We start from the raw sequence: 16,127 nt of genomic DNA, 5'->3' as shown, positions 1-16,127 counted from the left end.
GCCTGATACAGCCTAATGCAGCAACTGCTGCATCTCCCACTGGCCTGCACCCCCCTCAAGCAGTCAGGGCTTGTCGTCCGAAGAAGGAAGCTGTAGTTCCCTCCCAAGGACTTCAATGTCATCTATTGCTCCTGATGCTCCTCCTCATCACTTGTTTCGCCAGCAATTGATCACCCAAGCGACTGCAAAAAGACAACGGTACGCGGACACTCATCCAACAGTGCAGAAGCTGAACGTGCACCTGGCCAAGTTCCTGGTACTACAGTCCCTCTGTTTGCGTGAAGTTGATTCTGCACATTTCAGAGAACTGATGGCTTGTGCCCACTCAAGGTGGAGAGTCCCAAGCCGACATTACTTTTCCAAAAAAGATGTACCAGCCCTGCACCTGTACATGTGGGCCAGCGTTTGAGCCTTTCTGTTTCTGACGTATAGAGTTGTAACTGTGGTCAAGGAAAATATATGTCACGATACTAGTGGAATACTGCTGGAATCCAATGGCATGGACAAGGCCTGTACACAGGAAACACTGGAGTCTTGAATAGGAGGTTGCAGGACTGAAGGATGCAGCAGAGCCAGACAGGCGAAGCCGTTACCGGTAGCAACGGTACAGGACTGAAAGATGCAGCGGAGCCGTTACCGGTAGCAACGGTGCAGGACTGAAGAATGCAGCAGAGCCAAGGTCAGACGAGCAATGGGTCAGGGCAGGTGGCACAGGAGCGTAGTCAAACAATCCGGGTTGGCAACAAGAGGTAGCAGGGTCTTTAACAAAGTAGCAGGGTAAACCGCAAGTAGGAGGAACAAACCAGAGAGCTAGTTCCAAGCAAGGGGACTGCACGAGCAGAAGCTAAACACAATACTTAAGCAATTAGTAACAGGCTTGAGAGGTTTAAATGTGAAACAGGAAGTAAGATGGCACCCAGCTGAGACACAATCCACCATCTTAACTGAGGGAGAACTTGAGGGCAAGACAACCTGAACTAAACAGACGTAGCAGGATGATTCCAGACATTACTCCCACCTCAACAGCGGCCTCTGGACGGGACCTGACTTGGTCTCCCAGGATGTCTTTGATGGAACTGTTAGAACGGGGAGCATTAATATTTTCCACCAGTTCCCAAGAATTCTCTTCAGACCCATAACCCTGCCACTTAATGAGGTATTGTAGATGGTTCCGGAAAATTCTAGAGTCCAGGATTTTCTCTATAACAAATTGTTCTTGCCCATCTATCTCCACAGCATCGGCAGGAGGACGGATACGTTCCGGAAAAGGATTGGGTATGGCAGGCTTAAGTAGGGACACATGAAAAAACAGGATGAATCTTCATAGATCGTGGAAGCTTGAACCGAACAGCTACTGGACTAATTATCTCGATGATCTTATAAGGCCCAATAAATTTTTGGTGAAGGAACCTTAAGTTTCAAATTCCTAGTGGAAAGTCATACTTTATCGCCTATTTTAAACATTGGTGCTGGTCTACGAAATTTATCTGCCGCCTTCTTGTAATTTACTTGAGCCCTCTCTAATGCTCCTTTTTAGTAGCTCTAAATTTTGCTGTAATGCAGAGATGCTTTCCGCGACTGCTGGAATAGGTGAAACAGTGGGGAATTTGGGAAGAATATTTGGATGATACCCTAAATTTGTAAAGAAAGGAGTTTGCTTGGTGGAAGCATTTTGGGAGTTATTGTAAGAGAACTCAGCCACAGGAAGCAAATCGACCCAATCATCTTGTAAATGGCAGATATAGCATCGAAGATACTGTTCCAGAGTCTGATTTGTGCGTTCATTTTATCCATTAGATTGTGGGTGAAAGGTGGTTGATAGATTAATATCAATCTCAAGTGCTGTGCAAAAACTACGCCAAAATTTTGATGTAAACTGCACCCCACGTTCCGAGATTACTTCATCAGGGACTCCATGAAAACGAAACACATTCTGAACTACAAGGTCAGCAGTATCTTTAGCAGAGGGTAGGGCGGTACATGGAATGAAATGTGCAGCCTTGGTAAGCTGGTCAACTACTACCAAAATTGTGTTTTTTCCTTTAGAGGTAGGTAGATCTACGATAAAGTCCATTGAAATAGAACCCAAGGGACAATAGGGGACCAACAAAGGCTGTAATAAACCAATGGGTGAAGAACATGGAGTCTTACATCTAGCACAAACATCACATGACATGACATATTTCTTTACATCCTGTTGATAACTGGGCCACCAAAAGAAACGGGATAAAAATTCCTGTGTCTTCTGCACTCCTTTGTGACCCGCAATCTTAGAATCGTGGACTAATTTTAGAATTTTCAGTCTTATTGTTTCGGGTATATATAGCTGCTGCCCATAGGTCCACACCTTGTTCTTAAGCACCAAATGCACATCATCAGGTGGTCGAGACATCTCTTTAAGCAAGTCCTTTTTCTGAATTACTACTAAAAAAAATTGACTTAGGAACAATGGTTTTGGGTGGAATCGTAGAAGTGGAATCATTGGAAAAGATTCTGGATAGGGCATCTGCCTTGCCGTTACGGGAACCAGGCCTGTATGAGATTATAAAGTTGAATTGATTGAGAAAAAGACTCCAACGAGCTTGGCGAGGGGATAGACATTTGGCAGATCTAACGAATTCCAAATTACGATGATCAGTCAAAACTATTATTTGCTGTGAGGTTCCTTGAAGATGATGTCTCCATTCCTTAAAAGCTGCAATGATAGCTAACAGTTCTTTATTCCCCACATCATAATTCGACAGCCCACCTCTTGAACTCCATTGCATACTCTGTGACAGGGCTTCTGCACTGGCGCAATGCTAGTAATGCTGCTTCAGCTGTAGAACCTCGATTGGGATCATCAAACATTTGACTCATGGCATCTATAAAGTCCTCTAAGTGATTTAGCCGGGCATCTTGAGTCTCAATCAATGGACTAGCCCAGGCAATGGCTTTATGTGTCAGCAGCATAATAATACATAATACTTTAGATCTATCAGTAGGAAACTGAGTTGAATTTGCATCAAAATATAGCCTACATTGATTAAGGAACCCACGGAACTTGTCACGGTCTCCGCCAAATCTGAATGGTGGTAACTTAGGGGTCATTGCAGGCACTATAGCGGGTGGTAAAGAAACTTGATTCTCCAAGTGGACTATCCGGTCGGATAATACAATGGCAGGGACAAGGCTTGTACACAGGAAACACTGGAGTCTTGAATAGGAGGTTGCAGGACTGAAGGATGTAGCAGAGCCAAGCAAGCGGAGCCGTAACCGGTAGCAACGGTGCAGGACTGAAGGATGCAGCAGAGCCAGACAGGCGAAGCCGTTACCGGTAGCAATGGTGCAGGACTGAAGGATGCAGCAGAGCCGAAGTCAGACGAGCAATGGGTCAGGGCAGGTGGCACAGGAGTGTAGTCAAACAATCCGGGTCGGCAACAAGAGGTAGCAGGGTAAACCGCAAGTAGGAGGAACAAACCAGAGAGCTAGTTTCAGGCAAGAGGACTGCACGAGCAGAAGCTAAACACAATGCTCAAGCAATTAGTAACAGGCTTGAGAGGTTTAAATGTGAAACAGGAAGTAAGATGGCACCCAGCTGAGACACAATCCACCATCTTAACTGAGGGAGAACTTGAGGGCAAGACGATCTGAACTAAACAGACGTAGCAGGATGATTCCTGGCAATATACAGTCCTGATCAAAAGTTTAAGACCAATTGAAAAATGGCAAAAACTCTTATTTAGCATGGCTGGATCTTAACAAGGTTCCAAGTAGAGGTTCAACATGCAACAAGAAGAAATGGGGGTGAGACTAAACATTTTTTGAGCATTCAATTTAATAAAAACAACGAAAAAACTGAAACAGGCTGTTTTTCAGCTGATCAAAAGTTTAGGACCACACCTCCAAAAAAAAACTAAACCCCCCCCAAAACAGAAATCCAACTTCCAAACATGAACTCAGTAATGAGTAGCTCCGCCGTTATTGTTTATCACTTAAAAAATTTGTTTCAGCATGCTTGATGCAAGCGTTTCCACGAGGTGAGTGGGAACATTTCTCCAAGTGGTGAAGACGGCCGCACGAAGGCCATCTACTGTCTGGAACTGTTGTCCATTTTTGTAAACTTCCCTTGCCAATCATCCCCAAAGGTTCTCAATTGGATTTAGATCAGGGGAACACGCAGGATGGGCCAAAAGAGTGATGTTATTCTCCTGGAAGAAGTCCCTTGTCCTGCGGGCATTGTGTACTGTAGCGTTGTCCTGTTGAAAAACCCAGTCGTTATGACACAGACGAGGGCCCTCAGTCATGAGGAATGCTCTCTGCAACATCTGGACATAGCCAGCGGCCGTTTGACGCCCCTGCACTTCCTGAAGCTCCATTATTCCACTGAAGGAAAAAGCACCCCAGACTATTATGGCGCCCCCTCCACTGTGGCGCGTAGAAAACATCTCAGGTGGAATCTGCTTGTTATGCCAGTAACTGTCACGGCTGAGGATGGGGAAAACCCTCAGCCGTGCGATGCCAGAAGATGTAAACCACTGCTCGGCCAGGATGAGAGAATTAGGGAGCAGGTCACCTCCTAACGCTTCCCTAATCCGACCCTAACTCCTAGCTGCATGAGCCGACCTTGAAGGTAGGAGGGCCCATGCTCAGGAACCTCGGATCCCTACTCACCCTCCGCCGGTCCCTGAACTAGGAGTGAAGGGTAAGACGACCTGTTCCTTCTGGACACAGAGGAACAGGAGTCTCACTGGCCAAGCTGCAGGGAAAAGGGGAACACAAACAGTCCTATGGATATGGCAGGTGAACTGCACTAGTTCCAGCCACTTGCCACAGCCTTGCTGACTGGATCCCTGTGCTGGCAAGCTGAAGTCCACACAATACAAAATGAACTCACACACACACATCCACACACAGGAACCCAGATCCATAGCTGCACCAAATAACAAAGCAAAACATCACATAAACATAAAACAGAGTGCATAAATACACACACACAACTCAGGTTTAACCGCATGCACTTGACAGTAAGCAACCTAGCACCAGCTCCGGCTGCTATACTGCCAAGTACAATCACATGTTGCCAGCGGCAACCACAAGTGAGGCAACAAACTAGCGGCCCGCACCTGTGGCTGAACAACAATACCCAAACCGCAGGCAACAGCATGCGGACACAGGAGTCACGACCATGACCATGGCCGTGACAGTAACGTTGGAAACCATCAGGACCATCAAGGTTACATTTTTTCTCATCAGAGAATAAAACTTTGTTCCACCTTTGAATGTCCCATGTTTGGTGCTCTCTTGCAAAGTCCAAACGAGCAGTTCTGTGGCGTTCAAGGAGACGAGGTCTTTGAAGATGTTTTTTGTTTTTGAAGCCCCTCAGTCTCAGATGCCGTCTGATGGTTATGAGGCTGCAGTCAGCACCAGTAAGGGCCTTAATTTGGGTCGAGGATTGTCCAGTGTCTTGACGGGCAGCCAATTGGATCCTCCGGCTCAGTGCTGATGAATTTTTTTTTGGGTCTTTCACTTGACTTTTTTGTTTCATAACCCTCAGGATCATTTAAGAATTTAAGAAATTCCAAATGACTGTCTTACTGCGTCCCACCTCAGCAGTGATGGCGCACTATGAGAGACTCTGCTTATGCAATTCAACAACCCGACCACGTTCAAAAAGGGAGAGTTTTTTGCCTTTGCCATCACAACGTGTGACTACCTGACAGAAAATGACAATGAATCCACATCTTTGCACAGATTTGGCCTTTTAAAGGCATGTGGTCCTAAACTTTTGATCAGCTGAAAAACAGCCCGTTTCAGTTTATTCATTGTTTTCATTAAATTGAATTTTCAAAAAATGTTTTGTCTCACTCCCATTTCTTCTTGTTGCCTGTTGAAGCTCTACTTGGAACCTTGTTAAGATCCAGCCATGCTAAATATGATTTTTTGCCATTTTTCAAGTCGTCTTAAACTTTTAATCAGGACTATATGTCGTTCACAGCCAACTGGGTAAATTTGGTTCTGGCACAAGCACACCAGCAACTTGGCCAGGTGATGGCAATGCCGCCACCGTGTAGTAATTGTGGGATTTCTGCGCCAATGTCATCCTCTTCCTCCTTAGCTTCCACCTTGTCCTCAGCCTCCACTGTAGGCACAGTTCAGAGTGGTCCACCAGCATACCACCGATGCAAAGCTAGGCATTGCCAAGCGGTTCTGCACCTGGTTATCCTGGATGAACTGAGTCACACTGGGGAGGAACTGCTCTGCGTCATTAACCAAGAAATCTGTCTGTCTCCTCGCCAACTAGAGATAGGAACCATAGTTACTATTAACGGAAAGAACATTTTGTCTGTGTTAGGTCAGAGAGGGCTGACCCCTGCACCCTGCATGGCACATTGCATGATTGGCGAGGGGACAGAAGAGGTGGTGCCTACATCTCATAGCCACCTAAGCACTTATGAGGATGAACTGGCAGAGCAGAAGGACATAAACACCCAGGGATTTTATACACAACTAGGTAGTTTATCTGCCCAAACAACAGAAGAGGAGCAGGAGGAGCATGAAAAGCTGGAGGGCGACGGCGAAGATGACCCCTAAAGACCGTGGCAGTAAGCAGTGGAGATGGGGGTAGGAAGGTCCTCTGAGTCCCTTGCACAAATGACCAGATGCATGCTTGCTTATATAGTGACAGACGCATTTTTAGGATTCTGCAGAGGGATGACTACTTGCTATCCACATTATTAGACCCTTGCTACCAGTCAAAAATGGGTGCATTTTTTAGACCTTCTGAGAGGGATGCAAAAATGTATTACTATAGAGACATGCTGTGAGCTGGTTGGTTGCTGCCTACGTGTGCCATCATCCATCCTCAGGAAGGTCTTACTGTGGAGACCCTTTGCGCTCATGCTCCACTTCCATGACTGAGCAGTAGCAGTACCAGCTCCATAAGCAACAACTTGAGGAGTCCGGAGTCTCTGACAAGTAGTTTTCTTCAGCCGCCTTCTTAAGAAACCACCAAGCAGCAGCAGCAGTTGGACATGCAGCAGAACCTTAGTCAGCAGGTGGTGGCATACTTGGACTGCACCCTGTCACCCATGATCCAAGATCTCCTGGACTACTGGGCATGCAAACTTCTAGTGTGGCTGCAACTGGCCAAGTTTGCCATGGACATGCTTTCCTGACCAGCCAGTAGTGTAGCATCAGAGCAGGTGTTCAGTGTGGCCGGGGGCATAGTTACCCCTAACCGCCTTTCCTGCCAAATTGTTGAGAGACTAACCTTCATAAAGATGAATCAGGCCTGGATCAACCAGAATTTCGACCAGGACACCGGTGTCTGATGCAACAGAATAGATCATTCTGCCACTAATGATGATACAGTAGTGTGCTGGCACACTGAAATATTGTGCAAAATGGGATGTTACTTCTGGCCACGTGCTGCTGCCACCATTGTGATGCTGCCACCCGCCTGCTGCCTCTACTGCCATTTCTACAAAGGGGCTTCTTGGCCTACTGATATATACATGTTACATTTGCATACCACTAGCTACTACTGTGATCTGCCACCATATTGTGCTGTATGCCACTGCTGCTGCCCCCTCCCCACTGTGTCATGGAGCCACTATTCTCACTGTTGCTGCCACTGCTGCTGCCCCCTCCCCACTGTGTCATGGGGCCACTATTCTCACTGTTGCTGCCACTGCTGCTGTCCCTTCCCCACTGTGTCATGGGGCCCACTATTCTCACTGTTACTGCTGCTGCTGCCCCCCTCCTCACTCTGTCATAAGGCACCATTTTCACTGTTACTGCCACTGCTGTGACCCCCCATCTCCACTCTGTCATGGTGCCACTATTGTCCATGTTTGGCCATGCTTAATCACTATTCATTTTTCCGTTCTTCTGGTCCATCAGAAGAACAGGAAAAAAAAAAAGGATCCTATATTTTGAGCATCGGTAAGACCTCTTTCACACGTTCAGTATTTGTTCTGTACTTGTAAAGCAAAAGCTGGAATGGGTCCAAAACAGAAGAGATGCAAATATGTCCATTATATTTTATCTCTGTTTTGGACCCACTCCTGGTTTTAGCTTACAAATACTGATGAAATACTGATGCAAAATACTGATCAAATATTGACTGTGTGATAGAGGCCTTACAGATGCTTAAAATACAGGATCCATTTTAATTTTAATTTTTTTGGGGGGTGGGGGTGGTTTTTGTTCTGACAGATCAGAAGAGCTGAAAATAAACAGTGATGTGAACACAGCCTTACTGCTGCCACCCTCCCCACTCTGTCATGGGGCAACTACTTGACTCTTGGTGCACTACACAGTTACAGATGTAGCAGGGTTAGCACTCAAACTCTTAACTCAAATTTCTTAAATCATCGTGTTATCTTGAAACAAAAACCATTGAAAAGCAATTGAAGGTGTTTGCTTAGTTCAGATCTCATCTCAGAAAGCATGAGTGTTAACTCTACTACACCCGTACTTCACTCATCTCTAAGTGTAATAATGGGAATCGTGGACTTTTCCTAAATTTTTTCCTGTATAGCACAGCCTCATTTGCGTTTTGTGACTACACTGCATATTTATTTTAGATCTGTGATATTTATTTTATGATTTTATATAGCGCTACTATATTCCTCAGCGCTTTACAGACTTTAGCAGCACGCTGTCCCCAGGGGAACTCACAATCTAAGGTCCCTATCAGTATGTCTTTGGCGTGTGGAAGAGAACCCCGAGGAAACCCACACAAACAAACACAGGGAGAACATACAAACTCCATGATGATGTTGTCCTTGGTCGGACTTGAATCCAGGACCCCAGCACTGAAAGGTACCAGTGTTGTGATTCTTGGCTGCACAATGGTCACGTCTCCACTATATCATGGCAGCCACACGTGGCCGTACCATAACAATCCATTTGTCGCAGAAATGCACCCTCCATTATTTACCGTTAGAAGGAAATATTGTAACTTACCTTTCACAGGACCACTGTCTTGTGCCACAAGGAATTTCAGCCTGGCCATTTTAGTCGGCAATGAGAAAAGTTTCCCACTCTTGGTTTCAGCAGCTACTCTTTGCTGCATGCAATAAGAGTAGACTCTGATAACCTGCAAAAATGAAAAATTCACTTTGTTAAGTATTATAAAGCTAAGTATTAGTGAATTCAGCATTCGGCATGTTTAAACCAAGCTGGGTGTACCCAGGGGGTATGAACTGTGGCCACTTTAGATAAAAGTCATCTGAACTTACCAACTTCTGAAGGATCAGTAAACTATCCAATGTGTATAGAGTTCTCCCGACTCTCCCCTGGCAGCAGACGCTGGGTGAAAGAAGGATTAGGCATGTTCATTTCAACATGGCGATGCTTTGTTCCAGAGATAAGCCACCGCCACGGGTGTCTAGCAGTGGCTAATTTCCCTCCTTCATAGTGGAGTATGAAGGAATATATCTCCTGGATGACTGGGCCGTATAGTGTCATGGCTATCATGGCACATTTCTGATGTTTAACCCTTTCATGCTGCAAACATTTTCACAAATTTGCTATAGTTAAATGATAGTAAACTGAATTATATGTTTTGAAAGTATTCACTTTACACATTGTAAAAACCTCAGCCAGCACTTTATACTGATGGGTGCCTTTATGAAATTTTGCATAAAGGCATACAAATGGTCCAAAGTGTGCGCAGTTTATACATGGCAGTTATTTTTTATTTATTTTTTGAAGAAGAAGAAGATGGAGAACCGCACTCTACTTTGTGTTCTGGTGCCGATCAAGGGCTGCGGGCAGCCAATATACACAAAGTAAAATGGAGGCACACAATTTCCGGTATTTGCAATTTCAAAGGGAAATTTATTTATTCAAATCATGTAGTAGTTTCATCCGTTTGCCCAATATATATCTTAATATGAACCGTATTCTTAAACCGGACGTTTCGGTCGCGCAGGACCTTCATCTGCGGTTTTATCTGTTCCTACTACATGATTTGAATGAATAAATTCCCCTTTGAAATTGCAAATACTGAGAATTGTGTGCCTCCATTATACATGGCAGTTATGCCTACATGCTAATATCTTCACAAATTTAATATAGCATAAACCGTAAAGGAGTTTACTAGGCTCCACATACACCACGCAACAAAAAAAAAAACTTTCATCTGCTACTGGGCAAAAACCATTTGTCTTATACTAAATCAAGTGTGCGGATTACAAAGCCGAAGTCAGAATTGTAACAGGTCACAACATTTTGCTATGCATAAGTATGCCTAAATGAATTAAGCACTTGGAAAGCATTGAATAATCTAGTTGTTCAATCACTTTTATTAGAGAAGTAATCACAAATAGGTAGGACACCATGTCCAGAAACATTGCAGCATATATGACAGAATAAAAATGCAATCAAGCTACACAATGAGAATCATAAGACATGTGCGGAATAACATCCCACAATTTTAGAAATAATTAACTCACTTTTCATATACAAAAAATAAATAAAAAAAGGACAAGACAACAACAACACGAGACACACAAGGGTGAGTACACAAACATGGAGGGTATCCTATCGTGAGACCCCAAAATAATCATTCCAGAGCGTCTGATGAGGTATTTGCCTGAACTAACCATTCATGGAACCCTTGGGACCCTTTAAATAGGAGCCATGGCATCCAAATTTTTAGGTACTTCTGGTCCCAACCTTTATCCTCTGCTGTCAGCTCCTCCATCCTATGTATATTTTCAAACGTCTCCAACCATTCTCCAACCTGTGGGGCATCTCGATATTTCCAGTGCCTCGGCACCACCAAACGGGCCGCTTGAACAAAAAATCTCAGGAGGCCCGGCTTAGCTAAACGAATAGGGCCTGGAACCATTGAGAGCAAAGCACTCTCTAGTGTCCAACGGGTCGTGGAACCTGACATCTTATTATATAGCTCATTCAGTGCAGTCCAAACAGGGACAATTTTGGGGCAATGCCACCAAATATGAGACATCGTACCAACTGCCCCCTCACATCTCCAACACATATTCAAGCAAGTCGGGTAACACCTCCAACACATATTTGAGCAAGTCGGGTAAAAGGAGTGTAGGACATCAGGAGTCCTATACCATCTGGAGAGGATCTTAAAATTTTTCTCCTGCAGCCCGCAACATATGGAGGACTTGTGAGGCAGCGTGAATGCCTTATCTCATTGTTCTGCAGAGAATTCCCTGCCTAGTTCTTTCTCCCATGCCCGTACATAAGGCAAGAAGGAGGGAGGTCCACCCCCCTCCTGGAGCAGCCCGTAGACCAGAGACACCAGATGAGAAGGCGGAGATTTTTGAGTACACAGCACCTCAAAGGATGTTAGATCTCGAGATAAAGAAGCGATCGGACCCAGAGAAGAAATGAAATTTTTGACCCCATTATAATGTATCCAGGCCCCCCTTTCCGTACGTCCCGGGAAAGAATCCGAAGGACAAACATATGTCTTCGTTAATAGTTGAGCATTAAATAATTTTGAACAGAACGAGTTTTACTCTAAAAATTACCTGATCTACATAAAAGTTTGCGTAGTAAACAGTGTATGAAAATGTAATATAATAACAAAATTTCAAAAAGTCTTGTTTTTTCAGTTTAAAAGTCTTACTTGAGCAAGGTCCAGTACTGTTAAAAGTGCTTCAGGCATCTGCTTTTGCGTTTGTGAACGGTCATATTTTCCCGTTGCAAAAACCAGCAGTAGTCCCCCTTCATGTTGGGATTCCAGCAGCCTTGATACCTGTTCTCTATTGTAGAAATATCTTTATGGAACCGCTCTCCATGTTGTCATTTACATGTCCCAAATTGGGTGGGAAAAAGTAAAGATGGGAATGTAAGAAATGTACTGTCAATGACATTCGGCAGCCAAGTTGTTAATATGCTGTAAGCATGTTGTCTACTAATTCAGCATAGTTTGCAGCTCGTATGTTCCCAAGGAAGTTCTGCACTACTAGCACAAATGCATCCCAAGCTACAAGACGCACTCGCTTTGTCAGATTCTTGCGCTAATCCTAAGTAGTGTATTTGCCACATATGTAGAAGAAATTGTCTGGATCGTTAACACATTTGCATTTATCCATCTTAAGTTTCAAAACTGATAGCACTATAACAGATCACTTTATCTAAATCTGTCCTTGCCTTATATACTTACTGTAGACATCAGCCTGAGTGCATCCGGACTGGTCTGGACATGTCCATTGGAATATCTCCAATATAATGCATTAATATTATAACTGAATAGGCTTTGCATGTACTTAACCCTTTAAGGACATCCGCCGTATATGTACGGCCAAAGTCCGGTCCCCAAACATGGCGCCCGCTGGCACGTGCGGCAGGCGCCATAGCTGCCGGGTTTCCGCTATTTTAAATAGCAGAGACCAGCGGCACATGTATGCGATCAGCCATACATTTTCCCTTTCAGATGCCGTGGTCAAATGTGACCACGGCATCTGGGCAGTCCGGAAGCGGAAGTCGCGCACTTCTGCTCCGGTAACAACGTTGCCCGGCTGAGATCAGGGAACCTGTTACATTGATCTAATAGGCTGAAGCCTAAAGCAGGCTTCGGTGCCTATTAGATGACTATACCAATACAGGCTACTAGGTGGCAGCATTGCATTGGTATAATGCAAATAAAGTGTTCAATGGTGTCTATATAGACATCAATGAACACAATAGGCAATCTAATGATTGCCAATTATTGTCACCCAAGGTGACTTAAAAAAAGTAAAAAAAAAAGGTAAAAAACATTTTTGGGCAAATATAAATAAAAAATAAAACTAAACTAAAAGGTCAAATCACCCCACTTGCCTTGAAATAAAAAAAAATAATACTTAAACAATAAAAAAATAAACATCATGGGCATCGCCGCATGTGAAAATGCCCATACTATTAAAATATAACAATATTAATGGAATATGGAAAATGGCATAACGGGGGAAAAAAATGGCCAATTTGCCATTTTTTGTCACTTCAACTACCCAATAATTTTTTTATAAAAAGTGATCAAAAAGTCGCACACACTTCAAATTGGTATCACTGAAAGGAACAGATCGTCCTGCAAAAAATGAGCCCTCACACAGCCCCATACACATAATTACCAAAAAATTCCCTCAAAGGTTTTAATTTTTTTTCAGTATTAAAACACAAGAAAAATTATACAAATAAAGATAACAGGTCACTTTTACCGCATAGTGTACAGTGTAAAAAAATAAATATAAAAACTTTTATCAGAATTGCGTTTTTTCCCAATTCTACCCCATTTGGATTTTTTTTCAGGCTTCCTACTACATGGTATGCAACTGTAAATGGTGCCATTAGAAAGTACAACTTGTCCCGCAAAACATAAGCCCCCATAAGGCTATGTGAATGGAAAAATAAAAAAGTTAGGACTATGGGAATGCGGGGAGTGAAAAATCGAAAACGCAAAAATTGAAAATCCCAGGGTCCTTAAGGGGTTAAAATCTAGACGTGTCAGGCAAATTCTGCATTCATATTTGGAATCAGCGCGCTCATTTTAGTATAAATCACATGTTTTTTTCTCAGTAGCAAAATCATTGTTGCGTGGTGTTATTAATAACTTATCCTCATGCTAGGTAATTAATATTAGATCATTGGTGGCCTGACCCGACACCCCCACGATCAGCTGTTCCCTACTGCCTCCAGTGCTGGAATTGGCATTGTGAACCAAGCCCAACTCCATTGAAAGTGTGGTGGCCATGCCAGGATACTGCGGCTCAGCGCCAATTGAACCCTGGCTATGACACCTAGAATTGTGGGCGTGTTATCATTCTAGCCTCAGCAAAGTGTTAATGCCTTTGATACCATGCACCATACATGTACAGCGGACTTTGTCTCTTTAATGATGTTAGTTGGTGACTTCAGATGACTTTTATCTAGTGTGGCCTCCGTTCACACCCCGCGGGCACACCCAGCTTGGTTTAAACATGCTGAATGCTGTTGTTTCAGACATCAGAAATCCAGGGCTAAAGTCTGTGATCGGTGATAATGCTGATTGCAGACATTTAACCCCTCAGAGGCCATGGTCAGATGACAATGGCATGTGAGAGGTAAAAAACCTGGCAGCACTGCACTCCTGGGACCGGAACACCTTAGCCTTACTGAAGGTGTTTCTTAGTAGTAATAGGCCTGAGTCTCTACAGGGCTACTTGGCCTATTACAGGTATATTCCAATGCATGTCTGCAGGTGAAAGCACTACATTCATTAATGTATTAAATAACATAAGGCCTCCTGCACATGAACATGTGCTTCCCGTAGCCGTATTACGGACCGCATTTGCGGATCTGCAATACACGGGCACCGTTCCGTGTGCATTTCGCATCACGGATGCGGACCCATTCACTTCAATGGGTCCGCAAATCCGGAGATGCGAAATGATGCGGAACGGAAGCACGGAACGGAACCCTACGAAAGCACTACGGAGCACTTCCGTTCTCTGCAAAAAGATAGAACATGTCCAATCTTTTTACGGAACGGCCAGATCGCGGACCCATTAAAGTGAATGGGTCCGCGATCCGCTACGGCTGCCCCACGGATGATGTTCGTGCATTGCGGGCCGCAGCACGGCCTTAGGCCTCATGCACACGGCAGTTGGGCGGCCATGGCCGTATTGCGGTCCGCAAACGGCGAGTCGGCAATCCACGGCCGCCAACCACTTGAATGGGTCCGCACTTCCGGAACATGCGGAACGGAGTCACGGAACGGAACACCGGAAGCACTACAGAGTGCTTCCGTGGTGTTTCTTTTTGTGGTTCCGCAGCGCAAACAAATATGACATGTCATATTTTTTTGCCGTGCGAACATACCACGGACCCATTCAAGTTGAATGTGTCCGGCCCGCTGCATGGATGTTGCCCGTGCATTGGAGACCGCAATTGCGGTCCCCAATGCACGGAACGGCCGCACATCCGAGCCGCCGTTTTGGCCGCTTGGATGCGGACCCATTCACTTAAATGGGGCTGCAAAAGATGCGGACAGCACTCCGTGTGCTGTACGCATCCGTTGCTCCGTTCAGTGGCCCCGCAAAATAAAATAGAACATGTCCTATTCTTGTCCGTTTTGTGGACAAGAATAGGCATTTCTACAATGGGCCACCCGTTCCGTTCCGCAAATTGCGGAGGGCACACGAGCGGCTTCCGTTTTTTGCAAAAAACGGCACGGTCGTGTGCATGAGGCCTAATAGAGGCAAAGACAATATGATTATAGCAAGATCATCTCCCCTAGTGGGGCTAAAAAAATAAATAAATAAAAAATGTTTTTAAAAAAATATAAAAATTCTAAGCATCTCCTTTTCCCCCAAATTAAAATAAACAATAAAAAATAAACATCATAGGCATCACTGCATCCCAAAATGCCTGTACTATTAAAATGGGACGACAAATGGCTAATAGGGACAAATAATCTAAAATCAAAAGGGCTGATTTGCTGTTTTTTCATCGCTTTACCTCTACCACAAAAATATTTTATAAAAAGTAATCAAAAATTCATACACATCCCATAGGAAATGTCATAAAAACCAAACCCACAAACCCATAAAACTGTGGCAGAATTTAGTTGTTGTTTTTTATTTCACTCATTTGGAATCTTTTCAAGCTTCCAATTACATTGTATGCAACCAATGGTGCCATTAGAGAGTACAACTTGTTCTGCAAAACACAATCCTTCATACATGTCTGTGAACGGAAGGGGGAATTTATCACTATCACGTGTTTGTTAGTTTTAAGATTGGAGTTGCTATGCTTCTTTGCACCTAGTTTATGACCGTAGCGCATGTTCACATCATATGTCATGCCGACTCATCTCTTTCACAAAATGTGCTTCTTATGGACTCAATCCCGGTGTCCTATCGGCGTGCCCGACGTCTCGCTTCACACATCTAATCCCTGTATTTCCCATGTACTGTATATGGAGATGATTGATTTGGTCACAACCTTACTTTGCTCTCTATCTCCACTGGTGTTAGGCCCCTTTCACACGGGCAAGATTTCCGCGCTGTTGCAATGCGTGAGGTGAACGCATTGCACCGCACCGAATCCGGACCCACTCATTTCTATGGGGCTGTGCCCCATAGAAGTGAGTAGGGCTGCGTGAAAATCGTAAGCATCCACAAGCAAGTGCGGAT

The 16,127-nt window shown here is 44.3% G+C and overlaps 1 protein-coding gene across 1 annotated transcript in view; it reads right to left on the bottom strand.

The window, feature by feature from the left end:
- Window positions 1-16,127, bottom strand: part of LOC122929718 — a 31,852-nt gene that overhangs the window by 9,565 nt on the left and 6,160 nt on the right. Inside the window, exon 2 of the mRNA XM_044283381.1 lies at window positions 8,953-9,085. Coding sequence (XP_044139316.1) covers window positions 8,953-9,085 — 133 coding nt within the window. The remainder of the gene's footprint in view (window positions 1-8,952; window positions 9,086-16,127) is intronic.

This window comes from Bufo gargarizans, chromosome 2 (assembly GCF_014858855.1).
Source record: "Bufo gargarizans isolate SCDJY-AF-19 chromosome 2, ASM1485885v1, whole genome shotgun sequence".
Classification (NCBI taxonomy): domain Eukaryota; kingdom Metazoa; phylum Chordata; class Amphibia; order Anura; family Bufonidae; genus Bufo; species Bufo gargarizans.
This window is presented reverse-complemented; position numbering and strand designations above follow the sequence as displayed.